We start from the raw sequence: 23,140 nt of genomic DNA on the forward strand, positions 1-23,140 counted from the left end.
TCATAATGTCAGTGTAAATAACAATTCTTGTAGATTCACTCTTCCCAGTCTGGTGCAGGTCTACAATACTTTTCCTGGTGTCCTTCAAAAGCTCTTTGGTCTTGGCCATGGCGGAGTTTGGAGTCTGACTGAGGCTGTGGACAGGTGTCTTTTATACAGATGATGAGTTCAAACAGGTGCCATTCATACAGGTAACGAGTGGGGGACAGAAAAGCTTCTTACAGAAGACGTTACAGGTCTGTGAGAGCCAGAGATTTTCCTTGTTTGAGGTGACCAAATACTTATTTTCCACCCTAATTTACGAATAAATTCTTTACAAATCCTACCATGTGGATTCATGGATTTTTTTTTCACATTCTGTCTCTCACAGTTGAAGTGTACCTCTGGTGCAAATTACTGACCTCTGTCATCATTTTAAGTGGGGGAACTTGCACAATCGGTGGCTGACTAAATACTTTTTTGCCCCACTGTAGGTGGCCCAGCACTTTAGTTCATATAGTGCACGTAAATGTGAGGGTGGGAATGTTCCAGAACAGAACTGCAAAATTCAAATTACTGTACATGGGATACTAACCTTCTTTTGACAGTAGTTTTTTCTCACTGTTTAGTGACTAATAATTTAAGGATTAGACTCTTCTTTATGCTCTATTTTTTGGGGCCCAACATTCTCTGAGAACATTTCTTTGGCTCTTTGGGTCTTTAGTCATTTTCTTCATCAACTAGTACTCTACTTTATCTCCCTGTCATTTGGTGCTTCCTAGTAATGAACTGGCATGGGTAAAATCAAAACAATTTACATAGCTGATAGGAATATATCTATGCTGTCAAATAATATTACAGCAATTACAAACCTATAGCTTATCCAGTTTATCCACCAATATGTGAAGTACAGACATCTTTAGACTCAACCTAATCCATATATAATGTATATACCCTGACACGTCTTACAACAGGCTCACACCCTTTCATTTTTGGGTCTTTGGTAAATATTTATCAGGTTGTGTTTGTCAGGTGTGGACTCCTGGGTAATTTTAGCTTTAATGCCCTTATCACCTAATCAGTAAAATGACCAGTGGCCATTTCTCCCAGAATGTGCTATGTGTATTCATTTAGGCCCCGGTTACAGACTGCAGCACGTGCCTGCCAAGTTAATGAAGAGAAACAGAAACAGGAGCCGGGCGGTGCTTACTTAGTGCCAGTGGAGTTTATGCACAATGAGGGGCAGTGATGTATTGCCTCTGTTTTGTTCCTGCTGCTTTAGCTGGGGGTGCATCCATCACCCACATAGCAGCAAGGAATAAAAACGGCAGATAACTTTTGATAAAGCTGTTTAAAATGTAGCGTCTCCGTAATGCGCTTCACCAGATGGATCGCAGGGACAGGTTGACCATACTTTCCGCCAGTCTCAGAAGATAACTCACCGCTGGAGGAGCAACAGGCAGGCAATTATCTGCCACTTTGCTGTAATTAGGGTCTGTTTTCTTTCAGGGATGAACAAACAAAAGGAAGAAAAGATCAAATACACTCTGAGGACTCTTTTTACTTTTTCACTTCTTTCTCCTTCATGTGTCTTTCTTGCTACCAAAGTGTCATCTTTATTTTCCTACACGCATTTGGATTGTTTTAATTGTTAGATGGCATCTGCTGAAATATTTGGATTGTTTTATTATCAGCCTGTGTACACAAAAATGTTTGTGAGCACTTGTTTTGAACCCATTAAATCGAGTAGAAGGTACTCTGTAGTATCTAGTAGGTAATTCCCACCTCATTAAATGCAAGTTGCTCCACCAAGTGAAACAGAAGCAAAGGGCAGAAAACAGCAACCAAATTCAGCAGAATGAAGCATGAATGGTGGTGGAAGCTTTATCCATTTAATCCAGAGCTCAAAACTATTTTTTTATACAAGCTTTCTAACAACTTGCCTTTTATTTTCAATTTTATTCACTCTACTTTTATTTAATATGTGCGCTGTTTGTTTATATCAGAGGTCAACAACCTTTACTATCAAAAGAGCAACTTTTTAGCAAGGTTTGGCTTAAACAAGCTGTATGGAGACACTGCTGTGTGTGGGGTTATAATGAAGTCAGCTAAATACATATTACACTATTAACATAAGTAACAGGTGCAATACTGTGTACTTGTTATATATAATAAGTTTTTATATTTGAAATAACTAAAAAAAACCTACTGACATATAAAGGCCTACTTCAAGCCTGCTTTTGTTTAATAAAACATGTAGCATTAGAGCATGACTGATATATATCTGCTGGACTGATATTATCGACTGAACGTAGCTATTTTGGATTTGCTATTTATAAAGGCCAATAAATGAAAATTTAAAAAGTAAACCAGGGATAGAAAAAACACCCTTCAACCATGTTATGAATGTTGATGTTACATAGTTTGTCCACCAGAGGGCACTCCCTTTGCAGCCTCTCTTTAATGTGTTTGGAATGGCACAAACAATAACCAGATGATCCAAGCTGAGCGTAAACGAGTAAATGACGAGTCGTGCCAATAAAACAAGATCATGTTTAAACTGTGTTATCATATTACCTTAATAATGATTAATCATTACGCATAACATATGTTTGGAAAATTAGTTTACTGTAATGTGTGTCTAAAAGAAATAAAATATCAGATTTTTAAAATCACCAAATCTCGATATCAGTTGTAAAAATGCTATATGTAGCATAATAGCTTTAGTAAAAAGTAACATTTTCATTTCAATTAGAACTGAAGTGCACAGATCAAGCACACCAGTAAGAAAACTATCTTTAAAAAAAAAGCAAAGCAACAAACCTCTTTGTTCATTTTTATAAGTAAATTCTTTTGTTACCGTCATTAGAAGAGTTGCTGGAATTGGATAAACGAGCCACATGTGGCTCTGGAGCTGGAAGTTTGAGACCCCTGGGTTAAGCTTAGGCACCAAAGTGTCTGGCTGGGGTTAGGAAATGGTCATGACATTTACTTCTACTTCTTCACTTCCTCCTAGATAATCTGTGTTGCTCTCTGTTTATCACTGATGCAGCGGAGGATAATAGCCTCCTGAGCCAGACTAGAAGGTAGAAGAGGGCAGCTCCTGGCCGTATGCATGTGACAAATAACAAAGGATGACATCCACTCACTGGGATGATAATATATGAAATGAGTGACATGACTCGGGGTAAGACCGAGTGCCACGCACCCTTCACCACACCAAAACCAAAAAGCCACGTGGAGCCACTTAGGAGTGTATCAGTGAAGACTAAAAGCCTAACTTAATTAAGCCTGAGCACTTTAATTACTGAAGAGATCTGAGCGGATATGTGTCCAGTGGCTTCAGCACAAAAAACAAACAGTGTAGATCGCTGTGGCTGAGCATCTGCTTTGGCTGCTTTGGCTCGTGGCGGAGTATAGCTCAAATCCCCAAGCGCAGAGGAAAACAAACCAAAGCTGGAGTACAGCCCGAGGCCCCGGCGGCGATTCTCACAGGATGACTTTGCTCTCCAAATGAAGGAGACCGGAGAATTTGATGAGCTGTCATGCTTTCAGACACAACCGAGCAAGGACTCTGACAACTGTCAGACGGGCTGGCCACAAAGGATAGCCAGGGGTGGCTAGGAGTATGGATACAAGAAGTATACAGAGGCACAAATAAAGAAAACTCAGAAGGAAAAGGAGGTAGGCAGAGAGAAAAAGAAAGCTGAAAAATTCAAAGCAGGAGAGACTTAAAGAGACAACAGAAATGCGTGGTGGCGAGTTAGTACCTCCAGGGCCTTGAGGCGCTCCAGCAGGAGCTTGGTTTTGTCTTTATCCTCTTCTGCTTGGCTGGCATCATGTTCAGGATTCAGCAGCAGCCTGGGGTCCAGCTCTGCTTGAGTCACCGGCAGGGAGCCCTTCTCTACTGGGCCGTCGTGCTGTTTCTGCACTTCCTCAGAGAGTTTATCCTGACGCACAGACAGCGAAAAGAGGTTAGAGGGGGGAAAAAAATAAGGAACAGAAAATCAAAGCATGAATTTGGCGAGCAAAAAGCAGAGCAGATGGGAGGAAAGAATTGAAAATAGAGGTATGACAAATGTTTCAGGGTAAAACGGTTAAGGAGGCGTGAAAGGCAGAACTCAGAGGGAAGGAGGGAGTGAATGAAGAAGAAAGGAAAAGGGGAGAGGATCAGATGGGCAGATGGGACAACAGGGAAGCAGCTTCAACAACAGAGCTCCAAAACATCCCATAATCCCTAATCATGTTTCTCTTGTTTTCTAAAGAGTGGCAGTGACCTTCAGGGGCTTTCTTTTCTGTATAATGGGGATCCTGTGCTCTCCCTCTTTGCCCTTACACAGTGTCTGTCTCACGCAGTCTCATTGCCAGCAATCTTTTCTCTTCTGGTGTTTCCTGGCATCTGTGATAATTAAACACTGGTTATAAGTAGCTAATAAGGAGGTACTGTCTGGCTAGCGCCAAACTGCTAAAAACAACCTCTTGGTCACAGTTAGAACACTATTCATGCTTTTCAAGGGATCTTTGGAGCCTCACATTAGATGCTTACTGAAAACATTTATTCATCAATATTTGCTGGAAAAAGATCATCTGCTTCTTTGCTACAAGGGCTGAAAAAAAACAACAATTTATAGTAATGTCATTGAATATTAAAGAAGAAAAAAGCCCCAAAGTGGATTGTTCCAGCTTTTGTGTTTGTCTGAGAAAACAATTTGAAGACATCACCTTAGATGAAAACTCTGATGCACGCTTTGTTCTGCATTTTTTACTTTAAAAGCTGTAAAAGTATCTGACTCCACTTTTCAGTTGAAGTGAATTTTGCTTTGGCAGTAGTTTAGATATTAAAGTCATCGCTCTCTGGCATTTTTAAACCTAAAATAGTGGTTCCAGTGTTTGCAGCTGGTGACCTTTGCAAGCGCTCATCATAGGCTGAACATGTTAATAAAATTTGAGCACTGATGTTCTATAAATATTGCATTTCACCGTACCTTAATAAGTGTAAGAGACAAGAAGTAGCCAGTATAAGATAACTTCTGAAATAAGAAAAATTATATAAACCTGGGGGGAAAATAACAATTGATTTTGATGAGATATACTCAGATTTGGTCTTTGGACTTTCAAGGAAAACCAAGTCAGTGCTTGCCCACAACCAGTGATTGCCCAGCTGGAGTTCTGGGCAAGTAAAGCTGCACTTCCTCTAACATCAACTTCCAGTTGGCCCTAAAAGTCAGTCGACAAATAATAGTGCTTGTTGAGCAGTAATACGAACTAAAACTGACTGACTGAGTTTTAATTAGTAAAATTCTAGTTTTACTAGAGAATCATGGGTATGGACAAAAACAGCCAAATACTGACAGAATCGAGAACAACCAGTGTTTCCAATATTTCACTTCACTGCCTGCAAATATTTCTCAAAAATGTGCTGTTGAATAGTTCCTGATATATAAACTGCAAATAAACAGCATACTATCCTCCTCCAGCAACCTTCTCAGGTGTGAGGGATCCAGTCTGGCCAATTAAGAGGTGACATTTACTTCCTTGGTGACTTTTCAGTCTTTGGCCTGTGGCGATAACATTTAGTGGACTGACGATTGACGATTTCTTTTAAATATAGTGGAATTTTTATTAGAGGTTTCACCATTTACAAAAATGCAAACCTGGGTATTTATCTGTTTGCATTGTTACTACATCACAGTAATTCAATTAACTGACACAGTTTGACACCTTCCAACTCCCAACAAGATAAACAGCACGTTAATCCTGTTAAGCTAGAAACTTTGATATACAGTGCTTGGTTCTAGAGATTTGTAAGCACTTTTGTTTGGGTCATTCAGGAGTCCAGTAAGGATCTCAGTCATAAGAGCTTGAATATACTGATGATTCTTGAGAAAAGAATTGTTATTTTCCTACAATAAGTCTTGCACTTGAATAAATGAATGAAGTAAAATACTTTGCTGTATCTGATATTCAAGAGTGGCTGATTTCTTTAAAATCAGCAGTGTCTCAGTGCTTGATCATTTAGGGCAATTTTTCCCCCAGTGGTCTTTGATTTCTTTCATTTGAACAGGTTTTCAAAGAGGCAAAGATTCACAGGATAAAATAAATATGTGAGGAAAAGCTGGATGGTAAAGACCCAAATTTGATGCATATTTTTCTTTTTTTTTCCTCACAAATTCATCATCTTGTGACCCTTCAGATTGATCCTAAAACCTCTTGAAGTGATCCCTAGTTGCAATTCTTTATACTTACTAACTGCAGGCTTTTGGTAAAAAGATGTGTTGAATAAATGTTAATAACATGTTAGCTAGATGACAATGAAGGTATTATTGCATCCTAAGTCACAAGAGCAGAGTAAGAACTTGAGTGCGACATATCACTGTGCATGTGCCTTAAAATTTTCCTCCTCAGCAGATGAAGTCTGAAGACACCTGCGGTTAATGTGCTCGACAAAAATGAGGTTAGCATCACAGATGAATAGCCGCAACTCATCTTTTTTTTTAAATCTGAAAGCTGCACAGACCAAGCTGCTACTTTCTTCTAAAAGGAATTGGAAATAATGTCCTTCAGAATACACCCCCACCCCACCGCTTGATTAAATGTCGTCTAAACACGTATTAGGTTTTCAATCTTGTTCGATTCCATCAGACAATTGTGTTCAAGGCAATACTTTATAGTCAAGGTTTTAAGTCTGCTTTCGTTCGCCTGTGATGCCTGTGATTTGAGAGACTGTTCATCAGACGGCGTTAAAGGGCTCTGTAATAATCTCCGCAGAGAGAGTCTGGAGTGGGAGAGGGGAGGGAACTTTGTCCCTCACGTTGCCCTTTCAAGTTATTGAGTTTGCCTGCTGAATACACAGAATACAGCAGCGGCAGCAGGAGCACATCACTGCGTAGGAGCGGCTGGTGTTTAGTTATACAGCATATGGGAATAGCACAATAACCCTCCAAGTATATTCTCTATCCGCTGCTGATCACATAAGGAAATGTTTACAGTTTACATCAAGCAGCAGATCACTGAGTTTAGCTTGTTTTTAAATTTTTGACTTCTGTTGCTAAAAAAGATAAAGAAATCCAAGTCCTTCATATATCTGTTATCATTTTGTGATCGTTTCCATGAAGGTTTATGTGATGTATATCCATTTTAATTTGCTTTAATCTAGCTAGCAGTTCACTGTGTAGAGAGCTGGCATGCTAACATACTAATGGTAATGTAGTACAATATAGGCTACCATAAAAAACATATCTTGTATATATAGTAGCCTTTCAGAATATACTAGCTAAGGTTTTGAGGGGGATATAGATTCCTGATCTTCCTGTTGGTCTGTCTTTAGGCTTTAAATAAAGAGCACAGAACTTTCACTTGGGAGAGTAGAGTTCAAATCTCACTTGAAGACAAAAATTAGCACTGACTGGTAGGAGGGGCAAAGAACAATTGAGAAGGGAGTCTCCCTGTTGTTTAATTGCAATGGGTTTTTCTAGATTTCCACCTTCTGCAGTTAAAAAACTTTGCAGTGTTAGCGTTCTTGTTGGTATTTTGACGGCAAAAGTTACCATGTTTGGAGTACAACGAGTTCTAAGCTATAAGCTAACACTAGCAAGTGTAGTTAGCAAGGTGCCATCTGATAACAGGTGCCTAAGTAAGAGACTAAAGCTTATTTTAGACTTCTGTGTTGAACCAAGGCAAGTAGCCAATACCGTTGCCAGCATTTATACCTGTTCGTGCACTTTTGGCACCAAAAACCAATTTGGTGGCTGATTTTCTCTCTTCAAGTTGATCCCTTATCTTACAGTCGCTTTTGAAAATGGCAGCAGAAGAAGAAGCTGAAAATGCATAAACAGGCCAATCAAAGGTGTTTTGAGCTACATCGAGGCAATGGAGGTGCATGTCAGGAGATGGCATAGGGCTTCTTCGGTGTTAATGGTTATGATGTATCTACGGTATAGATTTAATTACACTGTAATAAAATACTCTAACTTAATTCATAAGCCACAATCTTCTATACATCACAGCAGGTCATATTTTTCCTCAGATAATTCAATTGCCAACAACATTAGAGAGATCCAATTAAGTCCAATTAGTGGAAGTGGGTAGTAGCAGAAATCCATTAGCACAGTTGCTACCCCTAATTCCAGTATTTGATGGACAATTTATTGAAGTTGGCTCTTGAGTTTCTTCAAGTTTGTCTATTGTTTTCCTTTTAAGGCTTTAGATAAAGAGTACAGAAGTTTCACTTGGGAGAGTAAGGTTCAAATCCCACCTACAACCAAAGGTTAGCAAATGTTATTAAAAAATTAACCCCATTCAGAGTTTTTGTGAAGAAGAAAGCACAGAAGTCAGAAACACTCTTGTATTAAACTGTAAATGTGCTTTCTATAGCTGTAAAGTATTTTCTAACATGGGTGTCCAGGGTGAATTGAATCGCTTTTGGAGAACAGCCTCAAGTGGCCATTAGACGAACTGCAGATTTAGTACTTCATGCTCAGAACCCCAAATTTTTTAACACCACTGACTGAGTGTTTCTTCCCCTCACACTCCCTTTTTAAGGGATTATTTTATATGCACAGACAACAGACAACGCTATCTGCATATTAACAAAGTGGATTCATTTGATATATATTTCATAAGACTGCACTGTCGAGTTGCATTTTTTTTGATGAAGCTTTTGCGCCTCAGGACAACTTTCAGACATGAGTCTATTATTATGGCTGCTAAACCCATGTTTCACATGTACTCAGTGGAATACATAAGCAATAGAGCCACTGACAGTGAACTTTACGGTCCTTGTTCTTTATTCGGGACACTTTGATTCGCACTCATCAGTCAAGGATTATTTTTTTCTGCATCTATTCCTGTCTTGTGATATACACATGTAGTCATTAATAAAGACACTCTTTTTATTGCATACTTCATGAACTAGTGGCTGCCCTTTTCTTCTCCTCCCTCGAGGCATTTCACTCTCATTTCACCGGCTCGAAGTTAAAGACAATAATGTGGCTGCTGCTTTATGGACACTGTAGTTACCGTGTGCCCCTAGTGTGACATATAAGAAACAAACGACCAGTGAGGCTTAATAAATACTCTAAGAGTCTAAAGTATTTTCAAGACTACAAATGAATGCAGCACACATAGCTGGGGGCAAAAGAACATTTGTTTTCTATAGTTAGGCCTCTCAGATAATGCCCCACTGATGATAGACCGAGCGAAGCATTTCTGCACTGCAACACTGTATAAACATGTTCAGCTCCAAATTGTGAAGTGAGACCCCAAAGGTGACCCAAGCTTCAAAAATACACGGTATTACTTATTCTTTCTGCATTTCTGCTCAATCCCAGCAGCTATTTCTCTTACATAACAGGGCCGGGAATGAATTCTTTCACCTTGACTCAGTCTGGCTTTAGTCAATACCCAGGCTCTCAGCTAAATAAGAAAAAACAAACAGTGGAAGACAAAGACGCATGTCTCTACTAAATGATCACGGCATGTCAGTAAATAAATTCTGAAAATAACAAATTTCATTTGTCCTTTCATTATTTCTGTACCTTTTCCTAAAATTGAAGCAGCTTTAAGAATAACCTCTCTCTGGACCATCACTGGCATCACAGTCTCACTGTAATGAGATTTTTAAATGAGAGTTTACCTTGTAGACCTTCATGATGTCCACCGTGTCCACAGCAGTCTGCTCCAGGACACCCTGATTCTGCAGCAGTGACCGCACTGTCTCTTCCATCCTGCGCACACGAAACACACATCATCAGAAAAAAAGATGCATTAGTGGGAAATGATGATGATGTGGAGACCTAAAAGTCAGAGGCTATAATGTCCTTAAAACTAATATTAAGTTCTTTATTTTATTTTATTTCATACAACATCATCATAAATATCAGCCCAGCAAAGGAGGAAGTATGCTAATGTTATACATTGCCACTGTGTGCGTACGGAGGAGCTCAGGGTGCATGTAGGGTCAACAAAACATGTAGGAGTGAAGAAGTGTAGTTTTAAAACAGTTTATTTTCCTGTTAGCTCTAAATACGTTTTTTTTACACATGAAATTAGGACCGAGTATTGTCAAAACTGTTGGTAAAAGCATCTGATTGATAACATCTTCATTTTTCATCATGATAATGATCCCAAACAATAAATAATATTAATAATAAATAGGTAAAGCTGAACTTTTTCATGTGTTGATACGTCTTCTGGCCCTGCACCTGCCCCATTTTTAGATGGGGTAGTGCATGTACTGTATTTTCCTGTCTTACTGTAAAGCAAACCCTCATCTTTCCTGAAAAATCTAATAAAACCTCCACCACCACCCTCAGATTTGAGGCATGTACTGGCAGATGTGTTTTTCTGCAGAATGGTGCATTTTTTAATTTAATTTTGAGGACTTCTTGTTCTCATGCACGCTCACCCAAGCAAAAACAAAGATAGATAAAGGCTAATAACAGTGCCTTTCAGGGTTTTAGGTTCCACTACTCCAAAAAAGATAGTAACTCAGAGCCAAGGTCCAAATGACCTCAACAGTATATAAAACATCCCAACCCATGTGATACCAGCAGCCTCAGAGTCAAATGTTCGGCTAAAAACATCTGACGTGGAATCTGTTTTCAAGCTAAAGGCTTGCTGTTTGAAACGGATCATTGCGTTCTTCTTCCTTTGTTTTAATACTCTCCATAAGAAAGCCCACACAAACACACACACAAATGGCTCAGAAGTGAAAATAGAAAGGGGAATGGGACTGAATCAGAGCCAGAGACACAAGATGGATGAGTCGTAATTTTTCTGGACTGAATCCCAACTTCTGCTCCGTTCGCTATGCGAGGAACATGTCGTCCAAAATGACCAGACTGAGTGCAAAAAACTGCAGTCGCAGTGTTTACTGACTTATTGTGTGAGATTTTCTAGGCGTGTGTCAGCGCACAGCTGTATTCACGTCTGCTGATGACTTGAATTAAGCGCAATCACGGCAGCACAAACCAAGCGAGCGACCCTGACCTTCAAGGCCCCCGTCTGCTCAGAAACAATCTTTTGCTTCTATTTTGTGCTGCGAACGCTGCAAGCTGCATGCAGAACAGGTACCAAAGAGTGAAAACACCTCTACCTATTTCCATCTGAATAGCAGCCACATGCCCTCTCAATCCCCAGCGCTGTACGGTGACCTTTCACCTCACAGGCGTTCACTTTGTGATTCTGTGAAAAAGAAAAGAAAACCTACCCCAGCACCAGATAAGCTGTGAAAGATAATCTCAGGCCCAGCTGGGATCATGTAAATGGAAGTGATAAGATGAAACTGACATTCAGGAGCACCAGAGGATCCAGAGTAACAGGCAGTCTTTGTAAAAAAAAAAAAAATTTTTAAAAAAGTCTCGACAAAAGAAAAAACGTTGACACTGTCAGCTGGGAATCATCTGGATTCATGACACCATCTTCTTCTTCAACTTTTGATTGGTTTGATTTGCGGTGAAGTTAAACAAGGAAGGACCCACACGGAAGGAGTTGAGATGTAAATTTGAACGTTCAGAGCGACATTCAACCCAGTCTGCCGCATGCTATTTGCATTAGCAAGGACTATCACCTCCTTTTTTCTCTAGCCTCAAAGTCGGGACTCATGTGCCTGTCAATGTGACAGAAGGCCTTGTATTACTTACTGAGGCAGTGCAAAAGTGCATGAATCATTCAAAAAGTTTAACCAACCAGAGTTTCAATCAATTTCTGGATGTCCTTTACACATTTACAGGCAATGTTATCAAAGTTTTGACTTATTTGTACAAGAATGTCAAACATTCATAAACTGTATGTGGGGGCTACGAGGACACTGTTACACAGTTTTAAAAAATACTTGTGTAATTCAAAGAAATTCTTCAAGGTTTCAGGATTCTCACGTACAGTGTTGTGAGGAACCTTCCTTTCTGATTTATTAGTTTTTTATATATTTGTCACACTTACATGTGTCAAGATAACCTGAGTAAATTCAAAATGCAGTTTTAAAATGATGATTTCATTTATTAAGGGATCAATTTTATCCAAACCTACCTGTCGCTGTGTGAAAAAATGAACTGCCTCCTAAACCTAATTACTGGTTGTGCCGCCCTTGGCAGCAAGAACTGCAATCAAGAGTTTGTGTAAACTGGAAATCAGTGTTTCACATCACTGTGGAAGAATTACGTCCACTCTTCTTTGCAGAATTGTTTTAATTCAGACACATTGGAGGGTTTTCCAGCATGAAGGGCCTGTTTAAGGACAAAGCAAAGCATCTCAATCCAATTTAAGTCCAGACTTTGACTCGACCACTCCAAAACCTTCTCTTTTTTTTTTTGAGTCATTCTGAGGTGGACTCGCTGCTGTGTTTCTGATCATTGTCCTGCTGCGAAACCCAAGTGGTCTTGAGCTTCAGAGCATAAACTGATGGTCAGACATCCTCCTTCAGAGCAGAATTCAAGGTTCCATCAGTTACAGCAAGTCGTCCTGAAGCAGCAAAGCAGCCCCATCACACTACCACCACCATGTTTGACTGTTGCTGTGATGCTCTTTTTATGAAATGCTGTTAGTTTGATGTCAGATGTAACGGGACTTAAACCTTCCACAAAGTTTGTCTCGTCAGTCCACAGAATATTTTCTTGGGATCATCCAGATGTTTTTGGTAAATGTGAGACGAACCATTGTGTTGTTTTTGGTCAGCAGTGGTTTTCTCCTTGGCCTCTCCCATGGACGCTATTCTTTCCCTTTCTTATTGTCTTTCTTATTTTAGCGTTATGGTAGGGAGCATTGCCATTTTCAAGGAAGCTGGTGCCACCGGGGAGTTGTGTGTTTGGTCTGAAACAGATTTTGGTGGACTAACAAAGTGCAAAGTAGAAACCATAAAAATACCAGGACCCAACGATAACCAATGCTCCTCATTTTGTCTGTCTTCATTTTTATAATGTCGTGACTGACCAGTGGTTTTATCCATTCATATTTTTGGAGCCAAAGGCAGAAGACCACAACGATGTTCCTGGTGGCTTTTCAGTGATCAGCAGTGGCTGTCGGTTATGTGGTAGTGGGTGAAAATGAGCACATGGAGGCAGGGCAGAGGAGGAACACCATCTGTCCAGGCTGAGCCATAAAGCCGGCTGTAATCAGGCTGCTAGCTGCTGACCGAACAGTCAAAGCGGCAGTCAGGCAGAGCTGATGGCAGATTGCTCCAGTTTCTGCTTTAAATGCTGCCCTTAATCAGCACAACCTATAGAGAAAAGAGGGCGTAGACACCGATAGCTTCGGTGTCCGGAGACGCCGAAATGGGTCAAGGACGAACATGATCAGCATTGCAAGCGGTTGCCGTCCTTGGGGCTGAGGGGATTTGGGCAGGTGACCACCAACAGATATAGCACCAGTGTCTGCCTCTGTGTATTAACATGCCACTGAGATATCTATCAGCCTGAGAGATAAATCCCTAGCAATTTTTCAAGAAGTCACAAAGGTCTTTTTTTAAAAACACCTAACTTTCAGTTTCACACTCAGTTTCTCAAGCTGTGACTCTTGATTCCAACCGAACGTGACGTGCATGAGCTGATTCTGAACAGCACTTCATTATTTTGTTGATCTCATCCGCGACAATTCAGGAACGAATTGCCAACAATTTATGAGAATGCACTATAAAAATGTAGAGCAGTGTGTGGGGTAAATGTGTGTGTGTGTGTGTGTGGACGGGGCTTTTAAACCTAAACTGCGATGACATTTCATTAAGCGACACAACAGATGGAGTCGAAATTATTCTAATACATGAAAACATGCACCAGATAAGCCGGCAAAGCGAAGCAGAAGAATTAAATGAATACATGAATGACATGGTTTGGCAAAACGTTTGGTTTTGTTGCACACAAGTCCACACCTGCATAACTCGCTGTGAACTGGCAAGGCCTCGGTGACCTTCACTTTACTAAAGTGGCAGGATGGTGAGAAACACTTTGATGCCTCAGGATGCCTGCCTGCTGCTCATATTGTGGCTGGAGAAGGAGGAGGAGGTGGAGGAGGGAGAAGGTCTGGTTTTGTGGCACACCTGAAAGAGAGCCTTTGTGTTTCTAAACAGACCCGGTGCGCTCTGGAGGTGCCTCGTTTTCCATACCCCTTCCATTTCAGAGAGCGTGTGTGTGTGTGTGTGTGTGTGTGTGTGTGTGTGTGTGTGTGTGTGTGCGTGTGTGTGTGTGTGGCATCTCACTGGATAGACTTTGGTCCTTTTGAAGGCTCGGGCAGAAAGACTTTGAAGTTTTGCGGTGGTGCTGGGGGACTGGAGGTCCTCATTGTTGACAGAAAAAAAAATCTGGCTCCATCTGGACTAAAGATTTATTCTGCGTGGCGATAACTCTCCCGTTTTCTCCGTTTGCTACAGCTACAACCACATTTCCACAGATTTGCAAATCATTTAACGTCCATATGTGACCAGGAAATGTTAGAAAGGCAACATATTAAAAAAAATGTTGTTGAAATTCTATTTTATGCTCGTTTGTTACTTGGGGACAGGGACATGTTTACCACAGTGTTGCATCACCTCCTCTTTGAACATCACTCTGTAAACATTTGGGAACTGAAGAGACCAGCTTCTGTGGCTTTGACAGCAGTGTTTTCCTCTTTTTGCTGCTTAGATTTTTTTTTTTTTTTGCAGACTTTAGTTTGGCGTTGTCTTGCTGAAATAGGCAAGGCCTTCTCTAAAAAAGTCATCTGCTGGCAGCGTACGTGGCTCCAGACCTGAATATATTCCTCAGAGTTATTGCTCCTGTCTCCAGGATTTCCAATAAGATCTGAGATCTTCTGAGCTCGAAACATCCCCCTTTTTTTTCCTGTACACTATAAATTTTTACTTGCATTTGAAGATTCAACAATGAATGCACCCACGCAGTGATTTCCAACTACAGAATCAATCCGGTTTTCAATACACTGAGGGCCCGAGGTACATGGCCACTGAATATTAGTTTTCAGCCTCGTCTTTTATGAACACAGTTCCTCTGAATTTTGTTACTATATAAATGATGTAGATACTGTAGATGCAGGAATCTGCAAATTCTTTGAAATTTTTTGTGGTGAACTACCATTTTACATACTATTGGCCTTCAGAGCTGCCTTAATTCTTTGTAGTACAGATATGACAAGCTGCTGGAAACATTTCTCAGAGTTCATAGTGACATGATAGCATCAAAGAGTTGCTGCAGAGTTGTACATCCAACCAGTGTTCAGTGGATCAGTGCTTTCATGTTTTTTATGCTAATGTCACAACAGAAATCAAGACTCATCAGACCAGGACACGTTTTTCCAATCTAGTATTGTACGATTTCGTGAGCCCGTGTAAACTATGGCCATAGTTTCCTGTTGTTAGCTAAACAGAATGGTACCTGGTGTGGTCTTCTGTTGCTGCTGAGATGCTCTTCTGCGTAGTTTGCTCATAACAAGTGGTTATTTGAGCTATGTTTGCCTTCCTGTCAGCTTCAAGCATTCTGCCAATTCTCCTCTGACATCAGTGAGGCATTTTTACCCAGAGAACTGCCGATCCCTGGATGTTTTCTCTTTTTCAGATCTAGAAGTGTGTCCTTTGTAAACCCTAGTGATGGTTGTGTGGGGAGAAATCAGATCTGCCCTTCAGGTACCAACAGCCATACCACATTCAAAGTCACTTAAATCACTTTTTTCCCCTGATGCTCATTGTGAACTTCAGTAGAAGTTGCCATGTGCCATTTGTATTAATGAGCAGTTGAACAGACGGACCTAATGAAGAGTCTGGTAAGTGTACATCCAGTTATCTTACTAATTAACCTCATAGGTTGCACTAGGTGTTTCTATTTTTTTATCATTACCTTACTTTTTCAGTCTTTTATTGCCCTAATCATAATGTAAATGCTTAAATCTACAAGCAGATTAATTTCTTCAATCTCATAAAAATCATATTCAATTAAATAGAGTTTCCAATTTATTTGAAAATCCCTACATTCTCTTATTCCTGACAGCTAACAGAGCATCAGCAGTTTTTGGAACTGACTTGTAGTTCATCTGCTTGAATTTTGAACTGTGATCTGACGTCTTGTGCCTGAACTACTCGTTCTAATCTCATTTTCTTCAGCAACTCATGCAGCCGGCACTATGACTAAGAGTGCTTTGAATAATTAGCATTAATTTGTTAGAAAGTGTTTGCGAGAGAGGTAATTATGAAGTAATGCGGTTCCTCGAGCATTAAAATAGTGCATTTAAATAAGCAAACGTATGTTTCCAGAGCTAAGTAAAGAACAGGACAAGCTCCCAGCTAAACAAGACAAGTAAACAGTGCAATTTGTCTCTGCTAAAGTCAGCTACTTGAAACATATGTGAGAGAAAGGGAGTACGCTAAATGCTTTTGATGGATGGAATATAACCCTCAGATGACAGAGCATTAGTTTACATAAAAAACATGCTCAGTGTGATAGTGTGATTAATCTCAAAGTGCTTGCAGGGACCTACTCAAAGCACCATTCTGGGAAGGAGAGACGAAGGAAAGGACAAAAGGCAAATGCCAATTCTGACTCTCCTGACCCTTGTGGTGCACCGGCTGAATTTCAAGTGTGGTGCTTGTCAGCAGTCCAGGAAATACAATTAAGACTCCAATCAATTTTCAGCCTGGGGTCGACGATGTTAAGGCTAACACACCCCTCTCGCCTCCTCTCAAACACGCACACACACACGGAGAACGCACACGAGCTCAGAGCTCTTCATGTGACAGCGATCCGCAGCGGTACAAAACGATGCACTGTCAGAACAGAGCGGGTGATACAGTTAGCATATGAAAAACTTCCAGTCCTCTTCCTCTTTTTGCCATACAGCTGTCAGAAGCCACAATGACTTCAAACGCTTCATTCAAAACTATTTCTATTCATCAAAACTGCATCCCCCTTTATTCAGCTCTAACCTTCAATGACAAATTCCTTCACAGACCTGAAAATGATCAAAGGGCTCCAAAAACCTCTGCCAAAAGCTGAAAATTGCAGCTCAAAACTCACCCCATCTTGACTTTTTCTCCATTTTTACTGCCGCCGTTTTTTCCGAAAAAGGCCAGAAGCACCGTGCAGACATCCCTGAGCTCCATATGTGAAGTCATCCGCTGTAAAGTGACCTAGACACTACAGCACATATGTGGGTCTCTGGGCTAAAATAGGCCATGCGGTCATCATATAAGCCTGAGTGCTTTTCACTCAATCGACAGTCAGTCAGTCCAGCGGCCGGGTCAACCAAGTCAGCCTGACGGCACAGCTCCTGTTATCACTCTGTACTTGCTGTGTCTCCAACGTGTCATTATCCGGCACTAGCCTGTGCAAAGACAGTGATCTGGCAGGCAAAGACTTTCCCATATGTCCCATGTTAAGCCCTCCACACAAGAGACGGGCACCTGCTGGGCGGCAAGCAGGCCAGCAGTCTCAGATAGCATGGGGAAGGCGGTGGCGGGGGGGGGGCAGCGATGGACTTGCACAAGTAAGGACAGGGATCCCCCTGTTTTGTCAGCCTGTGTGTGTGTTTGTGTACACGCACATGTGTAGCTGTGTGGGTCTTTATTAGTGATTAAGAGGCTTTGGCTTTCATAAAATCGACACTTTCCGTGCAAGAAAAGCTGAGAGGGAGGCAGCGTGCCAGGACACTCACCGCACGATCAGAGATCTCCACAGGACTTCCAGCGAGTCGCTTTCTACCATCACATTTTTGGTTAATTTTAGTCAGTGCTCTCCTGCCACGTGCATGTTTGCAAGTTTCACAGCTCAGATGAAGCAGGAGACACACACACACACACACACACTCCTATTGTGGGGATATTCATGCTGCCAGCGTTCCTCGGCAGGTACTTTGTCTCTATCCCGAATTAGAAATAAAAGCAAGGTCTTTTACTTTGTTTTTCCTCTTTATCACAGAAAGTCCCACAGGCATGTGTTTGAGAATGAAGACCATAATGTGAGGATGAAATATCTGAATCCTCAAAGAATCTTCACCTGAACAAGAGGACGCTCTTCTTGCTCTCTCCGACTGTGGTCGCACTCTCACTTTATCAGCGCCGCAGTCAGGCTTCGGTTGACTGAAACCCTCTAATCTGATTTGACCGGAGCACAATTGGAATATCCCAAAGCTGGTGAAACGATACTGAGAACAATCACCTGGTTGTGCAGCTGAATCGAGGCCATGAGGGGCCCTCGCGTGACTGATTCATCGACAGCTCCAATCGCCTTATCTGACCTTAACAAGGCGCTGCGAAACTGTCTGTTTTTTGGCCCCGAAATAGTCCATTCTTCTTCTCAGACTCCTTTCCAGCAACACACACCCACCGAGTGATTGCCTAGCTTAACACAATGCTAAGCCACTCTTATCCTCTTAGAGCTGTTTTTGCAGAAAACTCGCAAGGAGACCCTTTCTAGTACGTGACCTAAATGAAGCAGAGAGGCAAACAAAACTGGTGGTGAAGAGTTTGGCTTTGAGGACAGGTCAGAGTTGTAAAAGTCATGCATATCAGTCATGCATGTTACAGTGGAGTAGCATTTCAAAGGTCCTCGCCCTTGTGACCGCTGCCTCTCGCCAGAGAACTTTAACCTGACCAACAAGACACACATGCAAGAGATGCAAGGGGGAAAAGAGATCAAGCGGCCGGAGCATTTAGTGTGCCCCGTAAATCATATTTCATAAATCTTTGCTGTGACAACAACGGCAAATAGTAAAAATGTGCAAAAACCACAACAGTTCAGCCATCCAAGACTTCTGAAATAACCACAAAAGGGTTTTTAGCAGAAGCACTGCACAGACTGCACAGACAGGGTGCAATCGAGGACTAGCCTGCAAGAGTGTAAATTAAAAAGGACATATGGAGGCGACCAGATTTAGATTCCTCCTTCATCCCCCTCAACCCCCAGCACTTCCACTACATTTGGGAGGATTTAGAGTGCAAATTCACGAGGTCTGTCCCACATGTTCACCCCTGGCCAAAGGAAGCATTTAGCAGCAAAGAAGCCATCGGCTCTCGAGAGCATCTAGCTGGAGCCTCTCTAAGCATCTCCCTTATGGGCTGCAGGCATGTGCATCCCACATGTGAGAGAGAGCTACAGACTGAGCAAGACATCCCAGCGGGAGACCTTAGTCGTGATGACAGCGTGTAGCGCATTACTTACACCCAGACCCTACAGCCTCTTCCTACCATGGACTTTTGGGAATTTGAAGGGGTCAAGATGGAGAGAAGGGGTGGAAGACCATTGTTTGACCAAACCCAGTCAAACCATTTTGAAGGAAAAGCAAAGAAACCAAATCAGTTGTACTGATTTCCCAAAAGAAGTGTGGATATGTATGTGTCTCTCTTAGTCTGGATAAGTTAAATATATTTCAGGCTTCTTTTTCTAATGATTAGACAAAAAGATGTATGTACCCACTGGATTTAAAAGCTCTGAGCTAAGCTTTTGGCTGCCACTCTTTAAATCATTCTCTTATTTGTCATCTATTTTACCCTAAATGGGATAATTACTCACAATAAGAACTTTATGCTGTATTAAACTTAACTTCAAACAAGCTATTTAAACTATAATCCTATTAGGAAAATGTTTACTGGGGACATAAATCTAGCGAGAAGCATAGACGTCCTCCTCATAGACTTTTAAACAATCAAACTTCTCTAGGCAATCTAACAAACTGGAAGAAATACAGATTTAAGGCACTTCTGAATTGGCTTCACTTTTCAGACCTGGAAGCTACATCCATCTTTAATGTCACCCATGGAAGTCATTGAAGTCTACTATTTAGCTTTGTAACTGGCATCTTTAAGCAGCTTTACAACACATGTGAACCCAATTTTCTCCACTTAATGCAAATTCAAGTCTGACTTAGCCAATGGCATGTCTGTTATCACTCATGCATGGTTTCTACCGTACATCAAGCGTCCAATATACACTGCATTGACAAAAGTATTGGGCCATACTACTTAATCTTTAATTTTATTCTCCTTTGACAATGGGGCTGCAAGCCACTTTGCAACCCATGTGAACTCCAAGTTCTCCGTTTAACACTGAGTAAAATCTGATTAGCCTTCCTTTATATCAAGTCGAATGCGCAATTTCAAAATGTAAGCCTGAACACTGGCTATTTTCTGAAAGTTTGGAGACTAAATGAGACCTAAGTTGTTATAGAAAGTAACTGGTTGACTGATCAGCCTTTCTTGCAAAAATTCAGGCAAAAACAAACAAATAAATAAGTAACAGCCAAATTTAAATACTGGAATAAAACTGAGAAATCATTTGTGAATAAAATCAAACCTCAACTCTGTATCCTGTAAGTTAAGATTACCATAAAGATTTCCTGCTTAGCATTCTGCAGCAATGAATGGCAAACAGGCAGATTATTACACCGAGGTGACCCTTCTTTGATTTATTTCAGAGGAAGAAATTCAGCGTTTACATTTTTTAAACTCACCTCAGCTGAACTACAGGGGCAGAGGCGGACGAATCGACCCTTTAGGAAGTAGGTGAGCTGCTTGTGTAACACATCTGTGTATATGTGTCATTCAGAGCAGCTGCCAGACAGCGAAATCTATAGTGCAACCATGAGATCAGTTTGAATTACATGCTCTTTGGCTTTAGGCTACAGTCACCAGCTTCACACTCCAGAGAAAACCGGTGAGCTGCTGCTGCTGTAGATGGATGCCCTACTTCCACACACGCTTGTAATCTGACCTATTAACATCATAACCAGCATGTTTAATCCAAGGTGGAAGTTGCTGTGGTGCAATGGAGAGGGCATGTGCAAGTATTTGTGGCCGTCTGACACAATTACAAGCAGATAACGGGTCACTTTTTGCCACAGAAACCCAGTGGAGCGCTTTAAGTGAGGGGACTGTGTCTTATCTTCAAAGAAAAATGTGAAGATTGATACCAAAGCCCTCTTATGGGCTAGTAATTTAGTGCATGTGATAGAGTAGAATAACCCAAATTAAGTTCAATCAGACATAATTCCCTGGTCAGATTTGGAAGTTAAAGAGAGGAGGGAGGGGACTGAAACGGACCAATAAATCCTTTCAAATATGAGGTGCTCCCAAAATAGTCCAGACACCTATTATCTATTTAACAGCCCCATTCCCCCATTGGGCAACAGTAAGGAAGTAACTTCAAAAAAGACTGACCCCTCCTCCATCCTGTTAATGACCCAAGATGTGTCGCCTTGAACAGAGGGCCTGATTCATCTGGCTAAACCCTGCAGAGGGAGTGGGAGGAGGGGGGAAGATCTGTTTTGAATGCGCCAAATTAAAACACTTGGACCTGGCATGGCTGGATGCTTGAATGATTAGAAGAGAGGGCATTGATCTGCAAACAGAGCGCAATCACTCAGCTCCCCCTGTCTGAGCCTATCAGGCTTTGGCGGTCCAGCTGTGGCGGCGGTGGTGGTAATGGAAGCAGAACATGAACGCTGCAGACCGCGGTGGGATCTCAACCTGAGCGTGACTGTCCAAACAACGCGTCCAGACTTGAAAAGCGCTGCCATTCCTGCATGTTTACATCACCGGCCTCCTAAATACGCTGCGTATGCAAGCGTGCATGCATGTTCTCACACACCGTGCTGAAAAGAGCACGCCGCTGGGCTGTAAATCTGCAGGCACCCGTCGTCATCTGCTGCTGTTGTTAGTCTGGCCATAAGTCTCCCATATCCTGCGTGAAGAGGGCCCTTCAAAGACAGTAATGAGTCAAAGTCAAGTGGAGCGAGTCGGCTGTAAACGCCCCAGTTTTGTCAATGAGCACGCCCGTCTTCTGGGCGACAGAGAGTCTGATTTAAAGATAGAGCAGAAAAAAGTAGAGAGGAATCTCTTGGAAAACAAGGACTTCACATTTTCACTCCTTTCTGGAAGTGTCTGACCTCCAAGAACAGGCAGAGGGATGAGTCCAATAAAGTTTTTAGAGTGTGAGGAAGGAAACAAAACAAATCACTGCAAAAAGTTCCTGGGTAAAATGAAATTTGCACTTGTGCTCATTACCTGCAAAAACTGTCTTCTTCATCCTCAAGCCACATTTTTAATGCAGGGTCCCCAGTGGCCCCTGTGTCTCCCCGGCGGTCATCCTGTCTGAGCTTGGAGCCGAGATGTAGTCAAGGCCTCGGAGAACAGACATCCAAATGTGCTCGATCGTTTCTGTCCCTGAGATTAATTTATGCCATCATTTAGGGAAGGACAAGAAGATTTTTAAGTTGTGTCCCCCATCTTTTCTCTGTCTTTCCCCTGCTGGGCCAGTCCTGGCTCTTAAAGTGTCCGTGTGGAGTTGTGGGGACGTCCAGGGTGGGCCGAGGACGCTGCTGAAGTCTCCCGCTAATCCGCTGGAGTTTAATGACTGCAGAGGCCTTGCAAGTAGTGGGGGAAGCCTTAGAGAGGGGGTCGGTCAGGGGAGGTTGGGCATGTGACCCACACCAGGCTAAGAGCCCAACTGGTTGGGGGAGGGTGCGTGTGCATGCAGAGGAGAGGATATAGACCTATGTCTAGAGTTAAGTGGCCAGTCAGTTGAAGAATGCCAGCTTTCTGATCTCGGGAGCAAATTGAGCTATTTCTTTTATTTTCTTTCTTGTTTTGTTTTTTTTTTTCTTTAGGGTGAAAGCTGAAAAGAAAAAGCCAGTTGTTTCAGTTTTGCCAATTCCTGCCTTAAATTGTTACCCCTGCCAAAAAAGGAAAAAAAAATAGCCTGAGCATTACAAAGGAAAGAAAAAAAGCAAAGGAGACAAAACAAAGGCTGTAAGAAGCCGAGATTCCCTGGAGTTTGTCTGGCTGTAGGGGTGACCGACTGATCTTTTCTGTTTGGTGTTGCTTTTTGTTCACGTATCTGATACAGTAAAGAGCAGCTGTAACAAGCAGCTCATTACCTTCCTGCTTCACATCATCACACAACAAAGCAGAGAGCTCAAAAAGCAAAGAATTCGGAGCAGAAATTACTTATTTGCATAGAGTCTGATACCACAGCTAAAGCACTTGACTGGCTTTTATCGTTCCGACTGGTCCGCCTTATTTCCATCCTCATCTCTGTGATTCCAAAAGTGCCACCTCAATTAATTAGCGACACGCAAATCAATTGTTGCCTGAGGTCAAGCAGATCACGGTCTATTTATAAGACTGGACGTCCACTTAACATGATTTGTGGGCATTAACTCAAAAAGACACATTGATGAACTAAGGTTTCTACCC

At 41.7% G+C, this 23,140-nt stretch overlaps 1 protein-coding gene across 18 annotated transcripts in view; it reads right to left on the reverse strand.

Annotated features, from left to right (window-relative positions):
* LOC102311757 (nck-associated protein 5) overlaps positions 1–23,140 on the reverse strand; it is a 177,153-nt gene that overhangs the window by 46,565 nt on the left and 107,448 nt on the right. For 16 of the 18 annotated variants that reach the window (XM_042219813.1, XM_042219812.1, XM_005920166.3 and 13 more), the window contains 2 exons: positions 9,614–9,704; positions 3,750–3,929 (listed from right to left, as the gene is read on the reverse strand). In XM_042219813.1, the coding sequence (XP_042075747.1) occupies positions 3,750–3,929; positions 9,614–9,704 (271 nt within the window). Of the gene's footprint in view, positions 1–3,749; positions 3,930–9,613; positions 9,705–16,967; positions 23,135–23,140 lie in introns of those variants that run through there. The other 2 variants (XM_042219825.1, XM_042219824.1) reach the window with 2 other exon arrangements.

This window comes from Haplochromis burtoni, unplaced genomic scaffold (genome assembly GCF_018398535.1).
Source record: "Haplochromis burtoni strain Fernald_Lab_line unplaced genomic scaffold, NCSU_Asbu1 Contig_38, whole genome shotgun sequence".
NCBI classification, from domain to species: domain Eukaryota; kingdom Metazoa; phylum Chordata; class Actinopteri; order Cichliformes; family Cichlidae; genus Haplochromis; species Haplochromis burtoni.